The sequence below is a fragment of the Phyllostomus hastatus genome, unplaced genomic scaffold, assembly GCF_019186645.2.
Source record: "Phyllostomus hastatus isolate PE091 unplaced genomic scaffold, TTU_PhHast_1.1 phas_scaffold_555, whole genome shotgun sequence".
Lineage (NCBI taxonomy): Eukaryota > Metazoa > Chordata > Mammalia > Chiroptera > Phyllostomidae > Phyllostomus > Phyllostomus hastatus.
Window position 1 is genome coordinate 3,113,819 of NW_025334036.1, and position 21,111 is coordinate 3,134,929.

Here is a 21,111-nt window from a genome sequence, read left to right on the forward strand (position 1 = left end):
ACCCACAGTGACGTTTTCTGTGAGGTTAGTTGCCGAGAAAAGCTTCTGTGTCATCCTTCGCAAGGGGCTGTGTGGGTCACCTGCTTCTGAAGGGAGCTCTCCCGTGCCCAAGTCTAACCCCCCGGGAACAGCGAGATCTTGGCCAGCTCCCACCCCCTTGCTGGCCTCAGTTTCCCCAAGTGTAGTGGAGAGTGTGGGGCACGGTCCTGTCTGAGCGGGGTGTGGCCCTCGGGGCGGGGCTTGTCCAGACTGGGGCAGCTCGCTGGGTTCTGACCGGCGCTGGCCGCGGGGAGGAGGGGCAGGGTTGGCAGCGAGCGCTCCTGCCTCCAGGTGTCAAGAAGAAGACGCGGCCATCTACCAGGCCTCTGCCCGGAACACCAAGGGCATCGTGTCCTGCTCGGGGGTCCTGGAGGTGGGCACCATGACCGAGTACAAGATCCACCAGCGCTGGTTCGCCAAGCTGAAGTGCAAGGCTGCGGCCAAGATGCGCGAGATCGAGCAGAGCTGGAAGCACGGGAAGGAGGGGCCGGGAGAGGCGGACACCCTGCGCAAGCTCAGCCCCGACCGTTTCCAGCGAAAGCGGCGGCTGAGCGGGGCCGGGGGGCCGGTCCCCTCGGCCCCCACCAGGGAGGCTGAGGACAGGACCTCGGCGGCTTGGCAGGAGAGGGACACGGAGCCTGGTCAGCACCCAGGGCTGGGCCTGATGGACAGTTTTGCCCCCGGAGAGGTGACCACCAATGGGGAGGCTGCCCCTGAGAATGGGGAGGACGGGGGTCACGGCCTGCTGACCTACCTCTGCGAGGCCATGGCGCTGGGGCCTCAGAGAGCCCCCCAGAAGGAGTCTGGGGCCAAGAAGAAGAAGAAGGCCGAGGAGCCGAAGCCCGGCCTGCTGGCGCCAGCGCTGGAGCAGGCAGCTCGGGGCCACCGCTCCGAGAACCGCGTCCCCACTTCAGACAAGCCCGACCCCCGCGGGACAGCGGGGCCGGCGGGTGCGGCGCGGACCCAGACCTGGCCCGGAGACCGGGCGCCCGGTCCTTCAGGAGCGGACGGTGCCAGGGAGCCGGCGTCCGCCGTGGGCTCCCCAGCCCAGCCCCAGACGGCCCCGGCCCTCGGCCCGGGCCCGGGCCCCGGCCAGGAAGTGCGCTTCTCCCTGAAGGACATGTATTTGGAGAGCACCTGCGCAACCGGGCCTCAGGCGGGGGACGGGCACCACGCACAGGGCGGCAGGGCCCCTGGGGAGACACCCTCAGGGGAGGCGCCCGGTGAAGCCGGAGGTGAGGGGGGGCCTGCCGCCCCCGGCCAGCATGCGCCCGCAGCCCCGCAGCCGGGCAGGCTTTTCAACTGGAAGAGGTTTGCCCCTCCGAAGCCCAAAGGGGAGCCTGCCGCCAGCGGCAAGCCTGACCCTCCCCTGGGTCCAGCTCCGGGACCCGGAGCCCAGGGCTTAGGAAAGGCTCCACCTCAGGCCTCTGCCCAGGTGCCTACACCCCCCTCCCGGCGGAAACACAGCACGCGGGACAGCCCCTTGCGCGGGCAGGCAGGCCTCGGGACCCCAGGAGAGGTAAGTGTGGGTGCCGGGTACCCGGGGGTCGCTCTGGGGAGCTGACTTCACGGAAACTCTTGCTGTAGCAGCTCAGCGGCCAGTGAGCCCTGGGGTATTTATAGCAGGGGCGCGGCGGGACGGAGTGCCAGCCTGGAGCAGGGGCCACGGGCCTGGCCCTCGCCCGGCCGGTCTCCCGGTGCCAGGCGCATGGGCAGTGCGGTCTCCCTGTGACCCTCTCCTCTGACAGCGTGGGAGCTCACAGCCAAGGGCCCGTGCCCCAGAGGGGGCGGAGGGGGATGAAGTCGCCTGGGGCGGGGGAGCCGGTGGAGGGTGTGCCGGGAGCTGTCCGGAGGCAGCCGCGCCGCAGTGCGCCGAGGGCCTCGGCCGGGCCGGACGCCCATTAGAAGACTTGAAGCCTGTCGGACGCCCGGGACCTTCTGGCTGCACGGGGTTCTTACCGAGAGCTGGGAGCCAGGGTGCCTGTGGGCAAGTCGGGCTCTCCCGGACACCGTGGGGCCGTGGGCCCATCGTCGGTCAGAGGGACAGTGCACGCTGCTTCCCAGAGCCCTGGGGAGAAGTGGCGTGCCCCGGGCGCAGGCCCGGTGCCTGTGGGCGGCCGAAGGAGCGGCGCAGGCGCGCAGTTGTGCCTCCCAACAGGGGTGTCAGCGTTGCTGGGGGTCAGCTGGCCGGCAGGGAGAAGGTGACGCTTCGTGAGGGGAGGGTTGGGAGCCTCCCCTCCTCGAAGAAGGAGGCTGGTGCCTGACGGCCCGACGGCGTCTGATGAGGGTGGCCGGGGCAGGTGGGCCGAAGGGAAGGGGTTTGTCGCGTCGGGTCGCCGTTCCGTGGCTCGGGGGGCAGAGGGCAGGTGGCGTTTCCCAGGGGTTCGGGGAGACTGTTTTCCGGGCGGAGGGGGGGGCAGACAGAAGACAGCAGCATCTTCTATGAAGGGCAGGAATGACGTGTTTCAAGAGTGGAGGTGGGTGGGTAAGGGGGAGGGGACGTGCTGATCCTGATGCTGAGAAGTGACTGGTGGTTTGTCTGAGATGCAGACGAACCCAGGTGTCCTGGGTTTCTCTTTGCTAAGTCTGGCGGCCCTGAGTGGAGACCACATTTTGGCGGGAACTACGGGGAGACTGTTTCTTGGCGGGAGCGGGAGCCTGGGCCCCAGGACCCGGGAGGGGCCCCTGAGAGCCGTGCTTCACGGGGGTCGGGCAGAGGACAGAGGGCTTCTCAGGACTCACGTGCAGGACTCACGTGCGGGACGGCCTGCTCCAGCGCCCGTGGAGGGCGAAGGGATGGGGGTGCTTCGTGGACAACAGCGAGGGGCCGCCTTTCCCAGGGGGGGCCTTCCCTGGGGAAGGAGGGGGAGAGCAGTTTCCGGGGCGAATGGGCGGGGGACGGTTTTGTTTCCGTGGGTGCTGAGGTCAGTCTGCGTGGACAGGCGTTCGTAGGGCTTTCGAGCGGGGCGACCCTCCGGCCAGAGCCTCGGGTCTGCTCACCACCCTCACGCTGGGTCTCGAGACTTCAGCTGCGAGCGTGGGCTCTGGTGGCCCCGGCAGCCTGCAGGCTGGGCAGCAGGGCCCCGCTGTGGAGGTGGCTCTCACGGGCCCCGGGGAGCTCCTGTCTGGAGTGGCCAGGTGCGGGCGTGCATCTGGCTTCTCCTCCCGCAGGGGCGCGCTGCACCCCAGCAGCGTGCTGGCAGGTCCCCTCGCCTGTCAGAGGGGAGAGAGGGCTCTGGCCACGCCGGCCCGGGAGAGGCGGCCTGCAGTGGCTCTGCTGGTCCTGGAAAAGGGCGTGTGGGTTTTAAGCAGTTTTCTTACACTTAAATAAATGGGAAGTGCACGTGTGAAAAAATGTATTTCACATCTGTGTATGTTTTGAAGCTGTAGCTTTTTGGTGGCTGAATATGACTGGTTCTCATATTCTCGTAGTAACAAATCATTTTCTAAAATTTAAAAAATGCTATTAAAAAGTTTTAATTCCATTACCATTTATCCCTCTTATAACCCTCTCCCTCCCGCAGTCACTACACTGTTGTCCGTGCCCACGAGTCCTGTTTCCTTTCTGCTCCCTCCCTGTCCCTCTCCCCGTTCCCCGCCCCCGCCCCCCCAGGCGGTCCGCCCGCCCGCTCGCCTTCTGTGATCCTGTAGCGTGCTCGTTGGTTCGGGTTGTTCATTCAGTTCCACGTGAGAGTGAAATCCCGTGGTTTTTATCTTTCTCTGGCTGGCTTACTGCACTGCGCAGTGCTCTCCAGGCTCACCCATGCTGCTGCAAGGGGTAGAACTTCCTTCCTTCTTCACGGCCCGGTAGTACTCCACTGTGTAACCGTCTCAGAGTTTTGTCCACTCATCTACTAATGCTTCCGTATTTTGGACATTATAAATAATGGCTGCAGTGAGCATAGTTGTGCTTATGTTCCCAAACCTTTTTTAAAAGTACCTTGGTTTTGGATTATGAAAGAAACATGTGGCCGTAAGAGAAAATATGGGGTAAAGCCCTAAAAATTCAAAGGAAAAAATAAAAACTCACCTGTGATTCCAACATACAGGAGACATGTCTTGGTCTGCTTAGCAGTCTTTTTGCATATGTAATTTTATTAGTTTTTAAATTTGTACTGTTATTCTGATTCAGTTGTATACCCTGTTTTCTCCACCTCTCATTAGTTCATGAGCATTTTCTCATGGTTCCTAAAATTTATCTGAAACACTTCGTTGTGAATGGTTTTATGTGGCCGCAGTATGCGCATTTTAATCATTTCCTCCATAGCCTCTATGCTTTCCTTCCCTGTTCTAAGGTTAAGTACCAACCCACATTTTAAAATAACGTTGCTTGTTCGAGTTGCTTCGTCTGACCTTCAAGTCAGTCTGGGACTGATGTGGGTGTGCAGGGAAGGCGCGACGGCGCCGCAGGCCAGGTCCTCGACCTCCGAGAGCCCACGGGGAGACGGACGGGTGGCGAGGTGCCGGACCGAAGGAGCTCCCAGAGCGCCAGCCGGGTCCCCAGGCCCACGCCACCTGATCTCCAAGGAACACGTGACATCCCGCTCCCGTCTCCACACACCACACAGTTCAGGCGCAGGCGCGCGAGCACACGCACGCACGCACGCACGCCAGGGAGTCAGCGGTTGTAGGTGCGCGGGAGGCGCCCAGTCACACGGCACGCAGTGCTGAGCGCCGGCTCCCACCCTGGGCCGGGCCCGGGCCCGGGCCCGCGGGCTGCACGTGACTGTGGGACAGACAGCCGCCACCCGGCATGAGGTGTGGTGGCAGGATGGGGTGCCTTCCCTACGGGCGCATGGGGTGGGAAGCCCCTGACGTTTCGGGGGGTGGAGGAGTGAACTCAGGGGTCTTCACGGAAGGAAAGGCACGGGGGTGAGGTCTTCGGCGAAGCGGGGCAGCCCTCCCGGTGGTCGGGAGGAGGTGGGAATGTCCAGCAGGGAAAACGCAAAGTGGTCGTAGAACAGCACGGTGGGTGGTGCGGTGAGTGAGGGTTGGGTGGGGGGCCCGAGGGGCGAGCCTGGGGAGACAGGCCCGGGGCCCTGCAGAAGGACAGGCCTCGGTGGTTGTGGAAGGGCTCACCTCCTTACTTCCCCGTTTACTTGGGTTTCACTGAGCAGGTGTCATGTGCATGTGGCATAAATCTCAGAAAGTATCAGAGATATTAGAGAGCATTAAATCTTCCCCCTTCCCTCACCCATCACCCAGTTCCTCTTCCTGAAGCCAGTTTCCATAACTGGCATCTCGGGCATCTTTCCGGAGCTATTTTCTGCGCATTTACAAATGTTATGTTTTCGTGTATTTTCTGCACAAAAGTGGCACATGATACTTTCTATTTTGCACCTTGCTTTTTTATTTGTATGTTTGTTTTATTTATTTGGAATAGGGCTGTATCATAATTTATTGGATCAGTCCTGTGTTGACAGGATCTAGGTAACTTCTAGTCTTCTGCTATTGCAAACCACGCTGCAGCAAACACCCGTGTGCATGAGCCCACCTGCCTGTGAAAGCGTATCCGTAGGATAGGCGCCTGGGGAGCAGTTGTTGGTCAGAGAGCAGAAGTGTTTTGGTCTCACTGTTTCGGACGAGGCCAAACTGCTGTGCTCAGAGGCTGCGTCCACGCCCGTGTCCGCTGCCGGCCGCAGAGGGTGTTCTGAAACGCCCTGCTCCTTCAGGCATCGTCCGGCCCGTGAGGGTAAGCCACCCGGAGGTCGTTGCGCAGGGGAGTGTCGGCCTCGGATTTGTGTTGCGGAAGGATCGCTTGGGCTGCAGCCAGGATATGCGTTTAGCAGAGGTGACGAGTTGAGCCCTGGGTACCAATTAGGAGGCTTTGCAGTCGTCCCGGCAAGAAAGGATCGCCGGCCGCGCGGATTAGGTTGCTGGCAGTGCGGACGGAGAGGCCGCGGAGGCTGGGATGCTGCGGATGAGGGCGCGGCAGCACTCGGGGGTGGGTCGGCCGGGTGGTGGGGGGAGGGCGGCTGTGGCCACACGCCCTGCCTTCGGGCGCCTTCTGTGCAAAGGCCGAGTTTCCTTGTCAATGTGTGGGTTTCACGTCCATGTTAATATTTCCTAATGCTAGAATATCAGAAATCAAAGGAGGGTTCTAGTGGATCACTAATTGCTGTTTGTTGGCTCCAAGGCCTTTTTGTCTGTTCCTATCTCACTGGTTGTAAGAGATGTTGGAGAAACGTTTTCATTAAAATTCTTCGGTCGGTTGGACCTCCCCTCGGTGTTCCCGCTGTGCCCCAGGCTCGTCTGTTTTTGCTGCCCGCACCACTCGTTCGAGGTTCCATGTCCAGTGAAGGACTTTCAATCCCCTGATTAGTGCAAATATATCTGAATTACGTGTTTTTAAAAGTCATTGTTATATAATCTGTTCGCTTTGGTTTTGTCTGTGGTTCTTTTGATACTTAGAAGTATTTGTGTACAGCAATTTATAACTTAAACTTTATGCGACACTAAATTGCCTGTTCATCAGTGTCCTTTAATGCTTCACGAACGAGCTCCTGCCTTCTCTGTCTTCTGCTCGACTCCTGCCAAGCCCTCCGGGGTCCTGCAGCCTCCGTTGGTGGGGTGCTGGGGCCTGCGAGCCCCGGCTGGGTCCTTTCTGTGCGGCAGCCGCCTCGCCAGCACGTCCTGAGACCGGCGCGGGAGGGTCACCGTCTGGGTCCCAGCACGGCTGTGTCCCCGCTCCGCCCCTGGGGCTGCAGGTGTCCGCTTCCGACAGCCCTGACCCACTTTTCAAGGCTGTGGGCTGTGTTTGCCGCTGGTTTCAGTAGGAGTGGAGTTTGCTTTTTTCTTGTTTACTTGGTTGGTTTTGATCCCATTTAGGAGGAGGGAGACAAATGACTGTCTTGTGCCACTATGTTTAGATAGTAAGTCCTTTAATTATAATTTAAGTGGGCGGCATCACAGCATAACAGCAAAGAGCTTGGGATTTGGAGCTAGACACGCCTGGCTTCTAAACTAAACTCCGCCACTTACTATCTGCTGACAGACAAATCAGACTGTCAGTGCCGTTGTCTCTGAGACGGAGGTGTTCTCGTACCTGTCCCGTATCGTTGTGAGGAGCGAGGTCGTGTCTCTCTCTCCGTCCTCGCTTCACCCGTGGTTCTCTCCAGGGCAGTGGGTGCCACGAGAGAGGGACAGATCCCTTGCTCGGGAGCCCTGGGGAGACGACACTGTCCTCACATGGCCGGGGTGTGGGGCGGGATGACACGTGGGCAGGGTCTCTCAGGAAAGGCAGGATTTCTTCAGGGAGAGGGGAGACGGGCCGGGACTCGACCTGGATGCTGGGTGCTCCCTGGTCTAGATTCTGGGGTCGGGGGTTGGGGTGGGCAGCTTTGGCACCTTGTCACACGTCCTTTGCCTCCCGCACCCCTGCCAGCCCCAGGTGCCAGGGGGCAGGACCCCCACCCAGGCCGTTGCGGATGGGGTCCCAGGAGGCTGGGATGCCAGACTGGAGACGGATGCCGAGGCACAGGAGTTAAGTGCTCACCTTTGTTCCCAGGTCCCGGAGTCCCAGGTGACCATGGCTCCTGTCGCACTGGCCAGTGGCAGTGCCGAGGTGGCCTCTGCTGGCGGCAGCACCCCCAGAAGTCAGGGCGTCGCTGAGCCCATGGACACAGAACCCCAGGAGAGCAGCACGTGTGCTGACGGGAGACGCGGAGGCAAGAAGGACACAGGGGCGGACGGGAAGATGCAGGTGGACGAGAGCGCGCGGGGAGACGGAACACGGACGGCCTCGGGGACACAGGCGGGCGGGAAGACACGGATGGACCCTGTGGCGGCGCAGAACAGGGAGGGAGAAGAGTCGGGTGGGAGCTCCCGGGAGGGAGCGGCAGCACGGGGAGGGCCAGAGAGGCGGGTGGAAAGGACGCCGGAAGAAAGGAAGGAAGACAGGAAGATGCAGGCGGGCAAGAAGACCCAGGGAAACGGAAGGATGTGGGAAGACCAGGGGACGCCGGCAGCGGGGAGCGGCCTCAGCCCGCAGACCCCAGGAGGGCCCTCTGTCCTGGGGAAACCCAGTCCCATGCTCAGGTCCGAGGCGGCAGCAGTCACAGCCTCTGGAAACCAAGAGCAAACTCTGCTGCGTCCCCTGTCAGGGCACCCCACGCTGCCCGCACAGTTGCTCCCTGAGGGCAGCTTGGAGCAGACAGGAGGAGAGAGAGGTTGGGTGCCAGAGAGGTCAGGCGCGGTCAAGGACACGCCAGCGGGGAGCCTGTCCCAGGGTCCTGCGCAGGAGCGGCCCGGGGAGGTGCTGTCTGTGGGGCCGGGTGCCTGTCCTCCTGCTGGGCTGAGCCCGGAGGTGCCCACTCTGCCTTCTCCTGGGACTGGCCTGTCGGATGGCCCACATCAGGGGCTGCCCAGCACTCCCAATGCCCAGCGCACAGGTGCAGCTGCCTTCTTGCCCTCTGGGGACCCGGCCTTGCTGAGCTCTGCTCCCACACTGCACCCGGGGCCAGGGACCCCCACCCAGAGCCACCCACTGGAACCCACAGCAGCCGGCAATGAGGGGGCCTGCGCCAAGATGCCAGATGACGAAGGGACGCCCTCAGGCCCCCGGAGCTGTGACCCTGGCCTCATAGATTCCCTGAAGAACTACTTGCTTCTGCTGCTGAAGCTGTCCAGCACAGGGATGGGCAGAGGAGGCACAGAGCCCCAGGGGGAAGCAGCGCCCAGGGGTCTGGAACCCTCGCCCACGCTGGCCCCCACCGTGGGCGTGGCTGGGCTGAGTCCTCGGACGTCACGGCGCATCCTGGAGCAGGTGGAGAACGACCATCTGGTGCAGAGCGCACAGAACCTGCTGCTCAGCCCCTGCACCACCCGCCGCATCACGGGCCTCCTGGACCGGGAGGTGGCGGCCGGCCAGCAGGCCCTGGCTGCTGCTCGGAGCCACGGCCCCAGCCCCCTCAGCGTCCCCACCATAGTGGTGGGTGAGGAGGCGGGCCTTGGGCTGGCCTCAGAAGCATCCAGGAAGGGTGAGGGAGAGGTTCCCCTCGAGGGGCCTGGCCTCCTGGGAACCTCCCGGGAGGGCAGCGTGGGGGGCCTGCTGGGAGAGGCAGGTGGGCAGGCAGCCTCTGGCCAGGGACCTCCGTCCGCAGAGAGCAGAGCTCAGGGACCCCTCCAGGGGGAGGGGCTCCCACAGGAGACGCCGCCAGGGCTCCCCGCAGCGACCCCCGAGGAGCTGGCTCTGGGTGCCCGGAGGAAGAGGTTCCTCCCCAAGGTCAGAGCAGCAGGGGACGGGGAGGCCACCACGCCCGAAGAGAGGGAGAGCCCCACGGTTTCTCCTCGGGGACCCAGGAAGGGCCTCTCGCCTGGGTCCCCCGGGACTCCGGGGCAGGAGAGGCGCTCTCCGACCCAGGGGCGAAAGGCAGGCCTGCTGGAGGTGCCTCGGGCGGAGGAGGAGCTGGTGGCCGGAGACCCAGGCTCCAGCCCCAAGGCCAGCGGGCCGGACGCGGACGCGGAGCCGGCCCTGGATGGAGGCAAGCAGGAGGCCGCGGACAAGTCGAAGAAAGCCAAAGACCTGCTGAAAGGTGGGCGGCGGTGAGGGCGGGGCGGGGCTTCCCACGGGGGCTGCACGCAGAGGACGTTCCTGCCGTGGTTGCTGGGCGCGGCACGGGCCTGCTGAGAGCCTCGTGAAGCTGCTCTCCTGTCACGACCCCCACGCCTGGGAGTCAGGAGGGCCCGCCTCTCTCCAAGTTGGTAATGGTGCCCACTCCGTACCCCTGCGAGAGGGCCGAGTCAGGGAGAGTGGAGCAGGGGCTCAGCACCGGGATTGGCTTCAGCGGCTCCTGCCTGCCACCCTTGTCGCCGTCACTACCACGAGCCGGTCTTTGCAGACGCGTCCCACGGGCAGGGGACAGGGCTCCAACGCAGGCTCCCGCAGTCGGGCCTGGCCTGCGGCAGGAGTCCCTCTCCTGGCCGCTGTCGGTGTCCTCAGCTGCAAGGCTTCCCTGGCCTGGGAGGGGGCGCAGTGGCGGGTCCTTCCTGGCTGGGATGTGCGCTTGGGGTCAGGGCAGACGCCCCAGGGATGCAGATGGGGCGCAGCGGGGGGAGCAGGATTTGTGTGGAGATGGGAGTCCCTTGTCCCTCAGCCAGTTCCCCCGGGGACAGCCAGGGAAGCACGGGCCGGCCGGAGAGGGCCCGGATGGAGCGCAGGGGCCCGGTCCCCTCACCCGGCCCCGCTCCCAGCCCCGCAGGTGATCCGCAGGATCCGCGTGGAGCAGTTTCCGGATGCCTCGGGCAGCCTGAAGCTCTGGTGCCAGTTCTTCAACATCCTCAGTGACTCGGTCCTGACGTGGGCCAAGGACCAGCGCCCCGTGGGCGAGGTGGCCAGGAGGTAAGCTGTCAGAAGGCCGCCGCCCCTGACCCGGCGCCTCGCTGCCGCAGCCGCGATGGCAGCGCCGTCCCAGCACTTGGGGCCTGTCCCGTGTGTCACGCCCACAGCACCCCTGAGACAGGCGCTAGCGCTTCGAGGTAGAGGGGAGGAGACCGAGGCCCTGAGGTGCCGCAGCCCTGGCCCGGAGTCACCCAGTTGGCGAGTGTCAGGACTGCGAGCCGGCCCTGAGGAGCCTTGAGCCCTCGTGGTGGCCCCGGCTGTGCCGGGGTGACGGCCCTCACGGGAAGGGTCTCCCCTCTCTGCAGCGCAGGGGACGAGGGGCCGGCGGCCCTGGCCATCGTGCAGGCGTCCCCCGTGGACTGTGGCGTGTACCGCTGCACCATCCGGAACGAGCACGGCGCGGCCTCCACGGACTTCTGCCTGAGCCCCGAGGGTGAGCCCGCCCGCCCCGCTCCCGCCCCGCTCCCGGGGGAGGGCGGGGCCGTCTGCACGGATGGCGCTCTGCTCACTCTGGGCGGAGCGCTGAGGCAGCGCTTTCTCTCTCCCCTCCACACAGTGTTGTCGGGGTTCGTGTCCAGGGAAGAAGGTGAAGGTACGGAGCCCCTGGGCAAGGGGTGGGCGGGTGGCCTCCGTCCCTGCCCAGCCCTCTGCCGAGGGACCTTCTCCAAGGGCCTGGAGTCTGCTCCAAACGCCCGCTCACCTCCCCGGGCAGCTGCCTTTGCCTCCTGGTTCGGGATGCCGCCGTGTCAGAGGGTGGTGCGGCCAGAGGTGGCTAAGGGGGCTGGTCCCCGAGGAGTCCGTCAGCCTTGTGCCCTTCGCCCGTGTCCCAGCGCTTGAGCAAGGGCGGGGTGGGCCTGCAGGAGGCACCTGACCCTGCCAGCTCCCTCCCGGCATGTCTCGCGGTGTCCTGCGTGTTAGGTCCCATGGGGAGCCCACTGACAGTGTGGTTTCTGAGGCCCCACTGCCGACCTCCCTCCCCTCCATCTCTGGGGAAGGACCTAGAGAAAGTGCATTCCAGTGGGCTCCCTGGGGGCGGTGACGCACCCCGTCACTGATGCGCGTTTCCAGGGCCCACACCCCCGAGGAAGAGCCTGTGTCGCTCCTGCCGGAGACGTGCTCAGGATTCGGGCTGTGAGGGCGGCCCGTGGTGGAAGGGCCCCTAGGGTCCCGTTGGCCACCTGACACACTAGCTCCGCCCTTCACGCACTCACTCAACCGCTCGTCATGTAACCGGTGCTCTCTGCTGAGTTACCAAGTCGGATTCCATCAACGTAGAATCTAACCTCGTGCCTAGAAGCTCAGTACAGGCGTTTCTTCCTGTACGGCAGGCACTTCAAAGATGTTGCCTTTTTTACCACTTGAAGGCAGGAGCCTCCACCGGCCAAAAGCTCGGGCCCCCCTTTCCGCAGTGCTCGCTCTGTTGGGGCGGTCCGGAACCGCACCCACAGCATCTCTGAGGTGGGCCTGGGATGATTCTCTAATATTGCTGGACATCCGGCCCGACTTCCCAGGCTGTCTCGTAAGCTTTGCTGTGCTTGGATCAGACGCCAGGCACTGCTGCGGGCTGCCGAGTCTCACGCGTCTCTCCGACCTGCAGGTCTTTCCGCCCTCGTCTGTTTTCCCTCCTTGCCGTTTCTCTGTCGAGGCCACTCGCCGTGCAGAATTTCTTGCATTCCAGGCTGTGTTGACTGTGTGACCAGCCGGCGCGCCCCTCCGCTGGGGCGTCCCCTGCACGGGCGTCCAGGCCGCGAGGCGCGGTCGGGTTCCGGCGCACACTCCTGGCCAGGCCCCCGCGCACGTGTGCCGTGTGCTTTCTTTCCGTCCGTCCCGGAGTCACGTGACATCTGACTGTGTCACCTTCAGTGACGTCGAGATCGATCACCGGGGCCCTCCAGGTGTTTTTTGCCTGATCCATCCCTTTTAAAAGTAAAAAAACAACCGTATCTGATACACCTGTGTTGTTACTAGGGGTTTTAACCGTCACTGATTATTGTCTAAATCCACTAATTCATTAGCGTTCGCAATGTGGACTCTTTGAATTGTATCCTTTTTTCTTCATTCATTTGCTGACTCCCTTCTGCAGAGGAGCAGTGGTGGTTTGGTTACTCTGAGTTGGTGCCCTAGCGCCCTGCAAAGGTTTGGGTTTTCTGCAGGGGCAGGGGGTCTATTACATTTATGAACATAGGGGTTTTTGATACGTTTGACATGTTTTGTACATTGCAGACACAATTTTTTCCACTGGTGACGTTGTCTGATCTCGGCCGGTGGGAGCCCCATCGGGGGTTGGCTCCTGTGTCCCGGTGACAAACCTCCACTCGGTTTCAGTAGCTTCTTTCCCTTCTGGTCTGACCAGATGTCCCAGGTCCGCCCCCCGGCCGTTTCTTCGGGGAGCGCCGGCTCCTTGTGGTGGGAAGTGGCGTTTCTCGGTCACAGTCGGAGCCCCGGGGGCTCCCTGCCACGGGCCTGGCCCTGTGCACTCTTTGTGCGAATCAGACGTGTTGGTCGAGATGGAGTCATTTACTCATCTGGTCAAAACACCAGACTCCCAAACAAAGTCATCCTGGTGTTCCGCGCTGGCTGCCCCTCCCACAAGGGAGTGCGTGTGGGTGAGCTGGTCTGTGCCCTTCCTCCGCGGGCGCTGGCCATGTCCTGTCTCTGCGGGGGGCGCTCCAGAGCACTGTCACGTGACGGGGGCCTGCGTCTGATGCAGCGCCCGCCCTTGGGGGCCCACATGGTCGGTGCTAGGGGCCCGCAGCGTGCCCCAGAGAGCAGCAGTGCACAGAGGGAGTGCACCTGGGGGCGGGGAGGCCGCCCCACCCCTCCTGCCCTGCGCACCCCGCCAGGGGGCGGAGCCGCTGTTCCCCACCTGTGTCCCGTCCGTTTCCCTTCAGTTGGAGAGGAGATCGAGATGACTCCCATGGTGTTCGCCAAGGGTCTGGCGGACTCTGGCTGCTGGGGCGACAAGCTCTTCGGGCGCCTGGTGAGCGAGGAGCTACGGGGAGGAGGACACGGGCACGGCCTTCGGAAGGCCTCCCAGGCCAAGGTCATCTACGGGCTGGAGCCCATCTTCGAGTCGGGCCGCACGTGCGTCATCAAGGTGTCCAGCTTGCTGGTGTTCGGGCCCAGCAGCGAGACGGCCCTGCTGGGCAGGAACTACGACGTCACCATCCAGGTGCCGTCCCCACCCCCGGCCCCGGCCTCGAGCTCTCCCACCTCCTCCCCTCCCAGCCGGGTCCCGGGGGGAAGCCAGGATGGGGGCAGAAGCCGTCAGCCTCGACCTTGTGGAGGGTCCCGGGTGGTCCTTGAGGGGCGTCCGAGGCGCAGCCCAGGTGACACCTCGGGGCCCTTGGTTCCCAAACGGCAGTTGTGCAGCAGAGACTCTTCCCGCTGCCCTCACACGCGTCTGGCACAGAGGCCTTCCGGTCGGGGCGAGGGGGTGCGTGTGGGGGAGCTGGTCTGCGCACGCCCGCCCAGCGGCAGCCCCCTTGCTGTCCACAGCGTGGCCCCGGGCCCAGCACGCACCCCAGGGTTCCCTGTGGGCCTCTGGCACGGGCCCGTCCCTCCAAGCTGGGCCGGGGAGAGGATGCCGGGCGCTCTCGATGACCAGGCTGGGTCCCCTGTCGCCCAACACAGGGCTGCAAGATCCAGAACATGAGCCGGGAGTACTGCAGGATCTTCGCGGCCGAAGCCCGGGCGGTGCCCGGCTTTGGGGAGGTGCCCGAGTAAGTGCACAGGGCGGGGGGGGAGCCAGGGTTTCGAGGCCCCCAGGGGCGGCCTGAGTCATGGCCGCCTGCAGAAGGCCCACGGCTGACCTGTGCTCAGCTTGATGGTCCTTCCAAACCCAAAAGTGAGGATGCAGGGTTCCCTGCCCGCTTCAGGAAGGCCTCTGCCCTGGCCTTCGGCCTCCCCTCACCCAGCTCAGGGCCCCCCACCCGGCCCAGTCTCTGCTCCTGGCAGAGTGCGGGCCAGCAGGTCCCGGGCCCTCTGGAGGTGGTGGGCTGGGCCCAGCCCCACGGCCACCGCTGGGGACCCCCCTGTGGTGGCGGCAGCCGTCAGTGTGGGGTCTGTGGCAGTCGGCGCTCGGTGGGGGCTGCTTCCACTGTGACCCCAGAGTGCCTGCTCACGAGGGCTGGGGTCTGGCTGGCACTGAGCCACAGCCGGGCTGAGCCCTCTCTGGAGGTTCCTTTCTGCCCCTCCCCCGGCTCCGAGTCCTCCTGGGGCAGAGCGTGGTCTGGGTCTGCCCCGACCGCAGCACGGACAGGACTCTGAAGCCAGCGGCCTCCGTTTCCTTTCCCGAGCTCCCCGCGCTTGCTGTCCCTCGGCCCCAGGACTGGGCATTCTTTCTGGGAGGGCCCTCCTTCTAGATCCGAGACCGTAGAGTTGAGACGGTGGGGAGCTCTCTGCCGCCCTGCGCCCTGCGCCCTGCTCACTGCAGGGCGGCACTGTGTTCAGGATCATCCCGCTGTACCTGATCTACCGGCCGGCGAACGCGGTCCCGTACGCCACGCTGGAGGAGGACCTGGGCAAGCCCCTGCAGCCCTACTGCTCCCGGGACTGGGGCTCCGCCGCGGCGCCGGTGCCCGGCAGCTCGGAGGCCGTGCAGAAGTGCCAGGCCTTCCAGCACTGGCTGTACCTGTGGACAAACGGCAGCTTCCTGGTCACGGACCTGGCAGGTAGGAGGGTGCGCGCGTGCGTGTGTGTGTGCGTGCACTCACGTGTGTGAGGACAGGTGCGGGGCAGAGGAGAGGGCTTGTGCGCTGGTCTACAGCCCGCTTTTGTGACTCCTCGCCCCGTCTGTTCACGACACCCTTGTGGAGTGGACCGGACGGGCAGGGAGCCCTGTGTGTGCAGCCCCAACGCACACCGGGGCCTCCCGCGGCCGAGAACCGCAGGCACGCGCGCCAGGCTGCCCGCGGCTTCTCGCAGCGCCTGCTCTCCGTGTGCACGCAGAAGCCAGTCTCACCTGGGGTCATGCCTCTGCTGGTCCACCCCGATTTCCCTCCCTCTTCCCCTCCTCCCTTTTGCGCAGACTTATCTGTTCAGAGGAAGGAGAAAGCTTTAGCTCAGACCCAGAGGCCAGCCCAGCTTGTGACCCGGTCTGACCCAGTAGGGGCAGGGTTGCACGGCCGGAGGAGTTTGGCATTTAGGAGTAGGAGAAATTGAACTTCTACTTGGACTCGTAGTGGCCGTTACTGAGTGAATGAGTAAACGTGACTTTGCTCGCATCACCGAGCTCTGAGCCCAGCTCCTGGTCTGTGAAAGTGGGACTGTTACTGCTACCGTTAATACAGAAGTGCCCACGCCGCCTGCCACGCAGGCCGGTGGCGACGACCCCGTGAGGGAGGCCTGAGGTGCGCCCTGACGCCTGGCGACTCTCCGTCCCAGGGGAAACCGTCCTGGAGACACAGGGGCCCTAGAGCCAGCCCAGGCTGCACCGACTCAGCTCCCAACTCTGTCCTTTCAGGGGTCGACTGGAAGGTGACCGATGTGCAGATCGCCACCAGGCTGCGCGGGTGAGTGCTTCGTGAGGGCACAGCGCCTTCTGCGCGTCTTCCCCGGGCCTGACGTGTCCACGTTCGCCCGGCTCTTCGTCCCTGAGGCGCCAGGCCCAGGTGGTCCCAGTCGCCCCCGAGGGGCTGCACCCCTGCCCCGCACCTGGGCCGGCAGCCGTTGATGCCCGCACCTGGGCCACCTGCCGCTCCTCCTCCCCCCACTCACAGTGCAGACGAGCGTGGGCGCCCTGAGCAGAGCGGCGCCCTGGGGTCTGCTCTGATTTATGTTAGAGAGGCCGGTTGTCCTCACACCGATCAGTGCCCCACACGATGAATTCCCTGCGCCAGGGCCTAACGAGGCCTCAGTGTAGAGCTGAGGCTTCAGATCCCACCGCCTCAGGCGGCACCAGGAAGGCGCCCCAGCGCTCCCAGGTGGGGCAGTCTGTGCCGTGGGTGGCCACGACGCCCTGCCACAGCCGTCCCAAAGCCGGCCCCCCAGGACCCTCAGTTTGGGCCGGACTCCCACTCAGCTCCCCCTGTTTGGCTGCAGATACCAAGGCCTGAAGGAGAGCTGTTTCCCCGCCCTGCTGGACCAGTTCGCCGCCTCCCACCAGTGCAGCCCCTTCTGTGAGATGCTGGGGCTGAAACCCCTCAAGGGCCCCGAGGCCGCCCACTCCCAGGCCAAGGCCAAAGGCTCCAAGAGTCCATCTGCCGGGAGGAAGGGCTCCCAGCTGAGCCCTCAGCCCCAGAAGAAAGGCCCACCCAGCCCTCAGGGCACCCGGAGGAGCGCCCCGAGCCCCAAGGCCACTCCTCAGGTCACAGGGGCAGTCGCCACCCAGGTACTGGGAGAGCCCCCCACCCGAGAGGGGAGCTCGCAGGCCCAGGGCACGCGGTAGCCCCTGCGAGAGGCTGGGGGCCTTCACCCGGCCGCAGACCCACAAGGAAGCAGCTCAACCTGACGGAGACCTTCCCAGCGCGGACCGGCCAGGAAGGCGCGCCGAGCGGGCAGCCCCGGGGCCTCCCGGCGCGGCCTCTCCCCAGTCAGCTCCTCCCCAGACGGCTCTGGCTCCGGTGCCTGGCACACAGCCCAGTGGCCTCTTCTGGTGCCATGTCACCCGGGGCTCCAGGCCCCGCTCCCAGTGCCCCGGGGGCTGAGGCCCTCCTTGAAGTTTACACTGGCCGCTGCTGGAGGCTCCCCGAGTCCTCTGCATGAGTTTTGCACCCCGACCCCTGGCCCCAGCCAGACCCTGCCGTGAACGGTGTCCCCTGGGGCGTGCAGGCCAGCACTCACCCCTGCCTTTGCTCCACCCCGACCTCTCCCTGACCTCAGGGTTCGGGGCTTCCTGTGCTATGTGACTCTCAGGGCGTCTTCTCCCTCAGGCGGCTTTGCTTAGCCTGCAGCAAACCTGCCCCCGAGCCCCACCTGGGGCCTGTTCTGTCCTTGTGCGGTGGTCTCCGGTGACACGTGTTCTTGCTTCTCCTTCCCTCGTCTCCCAGGCACTCACTTGCCTGCTGCTCATGCTGTCTTGCACCCCTCCCCCACCCCCAGCTTGGAACCCAGTTGCAGCCTGCTGCCTGCCCTTCACGACTCTGCTCGTCCCCGCACCTGGTGGCTTTCCTAGCCCGGCCCCCACCCCACCCCCCAGGACCCAGGTGAAGAGCAGACCCTCCACCCTCTAGTCCACCCCAGTCCACCCCTCCTTACTTGCCCACGGCCCCCCTCCCGTGAGGGGAGAAGTGGCACGGGGTGGTCAGCAGCCGGGGCCAGAGAGAGAGTGTGGACTTGGAGGGACTGGGTGCTCCGTGCTGACAGAGGTGGCTCGTGTGGAGCTCACATCTCCTCCTGGCTGCAGTGGATGGCTGGGGGTTTGGGGAGGGTGCCAGCCAGCTGCCCACTGCGGTGGAGGGCTGTCTCTGTGCCCGGGACCCAGCACCCCTGTCCCCAAGCATTAACTCTGGATCCTGAATCTCCAGCTCCAGGACCTAGTGCGTGAGCTCCCGAGGAATTGCTGTACTTGGCCCAGGACCCTGTCCCCTTCCTGGGAGCCCCTCCTGCAGGCCCTGGGTGTGGGGAGGGGTCTGGAAGTAGCTCACTCCCCTTGGAATTCAATAAAGGCTGCAACTGTGTTCCCTGCTCACCCTCGTCTGATGTGGTTGTGAGGTGTGTGGACTCCGGGTCCCCTCTCCCCAGGCGGGATTCCTGAGGCAACCTGCAGCCGCTGGGTGCACTGGGAAAACGAATCCGTGTTGTGTTCTGCACTGACATTCGGCCTCAGCCTCCCACGGCCACAGCTAGACAGCCTGTGCTGCTTGTGCAGCCAGGCTGATGGCTGCGCCCCTCAGCAGGGGGACTGTGGACTTGGGGCCAGGTCGGCATTGCTCCTTCCTTTGGGGGAGGAGCACAGAGAAGGAGCCCAGGAGGCTGAAGCTGAGCCGTGGGCTCCGGGGAAACGCCAGTGTCTTTGGCTTTTTCCACAGCAGCCAGCTCAGCCCAGGGGACAGCCAGCGTCTGCCTCCCAGCCACTCACTGACCACTCCACCTCCCCTGCAGTGGAGAGGCTTCTCAGCCCCAGTGCCCTCCCAGCCCCCTGACCTACCCCGCCATGGCCCAGGCTTTTCCCTGCCTGGTATTCGCCCCACCCTGCTGACATTTTCTCTCCTCTCCTGGCTTCCCCCCACTTTGTCCTCTTGCCCTCGAGTGCCCCACTCTCCCAGCCTGCCTGTGCAGGTAGCCTCGGTGAACTGGAGCTGGGACGCTTTCCACCCGTCCATCCACCTGTCCGTCCGTCCATCCATCCATCCATCCATCCACCCATCCATTCACCCATCTATTCACTCGTCCATCCATCCATCCATCCATCCATCTGTCCATCCATCCGTCCATCCATCCATCCATTCATCCATCCATCCACCCGTCCATTCACCCATCCATTCACTCGTCCATCTATTCATCTGTCCATCTGTCCATCCATCAGTCCATCTATCCGTCCATTCACCTGTCCATCCACCTGTCCATTCATCCATCCATCCACCTATCCATTCATTCGTCCATTCATCCATCCATTCACGTGTCCATTCACCTGTCTATCCATCCATCCATCCATCAGTCCATTCATCTGTCCATTCTCCCGTCTGTCCTTCCGTCCATTCACCCGGCAGACGTGTGGTGAGCACCTGCTTGCTTTATGCTGGCCTCGGAACTGACGACTGTTGGGGGTCAAAGATGTAAGATGTGGTCTCAGAAGAGCTCCTTTCCATTAAGTTTCTCCGTCCTCTTTTATCACAATCCCATTTTGAAATCTTGAAACGTGTGGATTAGCTGGTAAAAGTTAACCATTTTCAACCAAAATTATATAACCTAGCAAGAAAGTGAGCATGGCTAACACTGCCATCCGCTTCCACACCGGGCCGTGAGAACCAGTGTTGGCGGCGAGGGGCTTGGCCTGTCTGCGGGGCCCAGGGGCCAGGCGCCTCAGCTGCCAGTCGCCTGGACTGGTCGCTATGACTTCCTGAGGGAGCATCGGCCCGGGCGCCGGGACCTCTCTCCCAGCCTGGCCCAGGAGAGCGCTGAGAGGCAGCGGCAGCAGACCCCTCTCCACTCTGCTTCCCTGCCCGTGGGAGAGACAGCACCACGAGTCACCTGCCAGTTCAGAGCGGATGCTACGTCCTGTGCGCCGGGACCGCCTCGCAAGGGGTCATGTCCCCGCTGGGGCCACAGCCGAGTTTCTGACAAACCGTTGCTTCGCACGGTCAGGCTAACGGCTCCTGCACCATGGGGGTCCTGACAAGATGGGTGATGGCCACGGGCACCAGCCCGTTGGTTCACCCGCGCTGTAAAGTGCGCTCTTTGGTGACGTTCGCAGCGTTGCGTCGTCCCGTGGGTACCGCTGGTGGGTCAGGCGTGACGGGAGGAAAGCACCTCCAGGTCCAGAAGGGCCCGTGGTGGTGAAGACGAACTCCTGCCCCCTTACAGCTGTGGCTGTAGGTTCAGGGGAGCTCGGCCGGAGGGGCCTCGTGGGAGAGGGAGTGGGCAGCCCAGGTGCTCGGCTTTCCTGGCCTTCGGAGCCCTCTCCCGGGAGTGCCCACCTGACGACGGGGCTGCCGGCGCGCCTCCCTGTGGCTGCGGACCAGATGACCCGGCGCACAAGGGGCAGCGCGGCCACCTGCTGTGCTGCGGCCGCGCACTCAGGCTCTCCCAGAGCCCGGGGGCCAGCCAGAGGGCCACGACTCAAAAGGATAATAGGTTCTGGCCAGAGAATCACTTGGTTCCAAGCCCTGGGTTCCCGTTTCTGGTCAGTACTTGCTACAAGTTTCACATTGCTCAGCTCTGCCACAGGCCCTGAGTGGCCCCTGGTGCGCCTCAGGCGGACAGAGGCCTCATGCGCCGGGGACCCTGCCAGGTCCTGTGGCCCGGTGGCAGAGCCATTTCTGCCGGCGGCTTTCCCAGCTGGATGGCCTGCATTTGCTCTAGGCCCAACCCAAAGCGGCGGCCTTTCTAGGTCACTCAGTAAATGGCTTGGGGCAAGATACCCCTGGTTGGCTTTTTTTTTTTTAACCAGAATTGGGCTATCATGGTAAGGGATACAAAATGCTATAATTTGGACTTCTGGCCAAGATGGAGGCATAGGTAGACACACTGTGCCTCCTCGCACAACCAAGATAGGGACAACAACTTAGAAATAGAATAACAACCAGAACTGACAGAAAACTGAACTGTATGGAAGTTGGACAACCAAGAAGTTGAAACAGACCCGTTCATCCAAGACCGGTAGGAGGGGTGGAGTCAGGCAGCTGGGTGCAGGTTGAGGCATGGAGAGCAGAGAGTGTTGGGACCAGGCTCGAAGGCATCTGGGGCACACAAGACCGCAGCAGGTGGACCCTGAGCGCACAAGCAGCAACTGGCAGACCCTGGCCGAGGGGTGGCAACCGGCAGACCCAGAGAGGCAGGAATTGTGAAGCAAGGCACTACATGCAACCTAGGATCACAACATTGGGAAATAGAGCCTTGGGGCACTGATTGAAAACACCTGTGGGAGTTGAGGCGCAGGGAGAGACTCCCAGCCTCACGAGAGAGGTCCTTGGAAAGTCCCACGGGGTGCACAAGCCCACCCACATGGGAATTAGCACCAGAGGGGCCCAGTGTGCTCGGGGGAAGCAGCAGAAGAGACTGAGGTCCGACAGAGAGCAGAGCAAGCGCCATTGTTCCCTCTCGGACCCCACCCCCACATACAACATCACAAC

General features: G+C 63.7%; 1 protein-coding gene across 3 annotated transcripts in view; it reads left to right on the forward strand.

The window, feature by feature from the left end:
* Positions 1 to 18,008, forward strand: part of ALPK3 (alpha kinase 3) — a 35,791-nt gene extending 17,783 nt beyond the window's left edge. For all 3 annotated transcript variants that reach the window (XM_045824780.1, XM_045824782.1, XM_045824783.1), the window contains 10 exons: positions 331 to 1,558; positions 7,547 to 9,572; positions 10,231 to 10,378; positions 10,684 to 10,811; positions 10,935 to 10,970; positions 13,270 to 13,550; positions 14,012 to 14,100; positions 14,831 to 15,051; positions 15,843 to 15,891; positions 16,421 to 18,008. In XM_045824780.1, coding sequence (XP_045680736.1) covers positions 331 to 1,558; positions 7,547 to 9,572; positions 10,231 to 10,378; positions 10,684 to 10,811; positions 10,935 to 10,970; positions 13,270 to 13,550; positions 14,012 to 14,100; positions 14,831 to 15,051; positions 15,843 to 15,891; positions 16,421 to 16,766 — 4,552 coding nt within the window. In that variant the 3' untranslated portion in view covers positions 16,767 to 18,008. The remainder of the gene's footprint in view (positions 1 to 330; positions 1,559 to 7,546; positions 9,573 to 10,230; positions 10,379 to 10,683; positions 10,812 to 10,934; positions 10,971 to 13,269; positions 13,551 to 14,011; positions 14,101 to 14,830; positions 15,052 to 15,842; positions 15,892 to 16,420) is intronic.
* Positions 18,009 to 21,111: the final 3,103 nt, after the last annotated feature.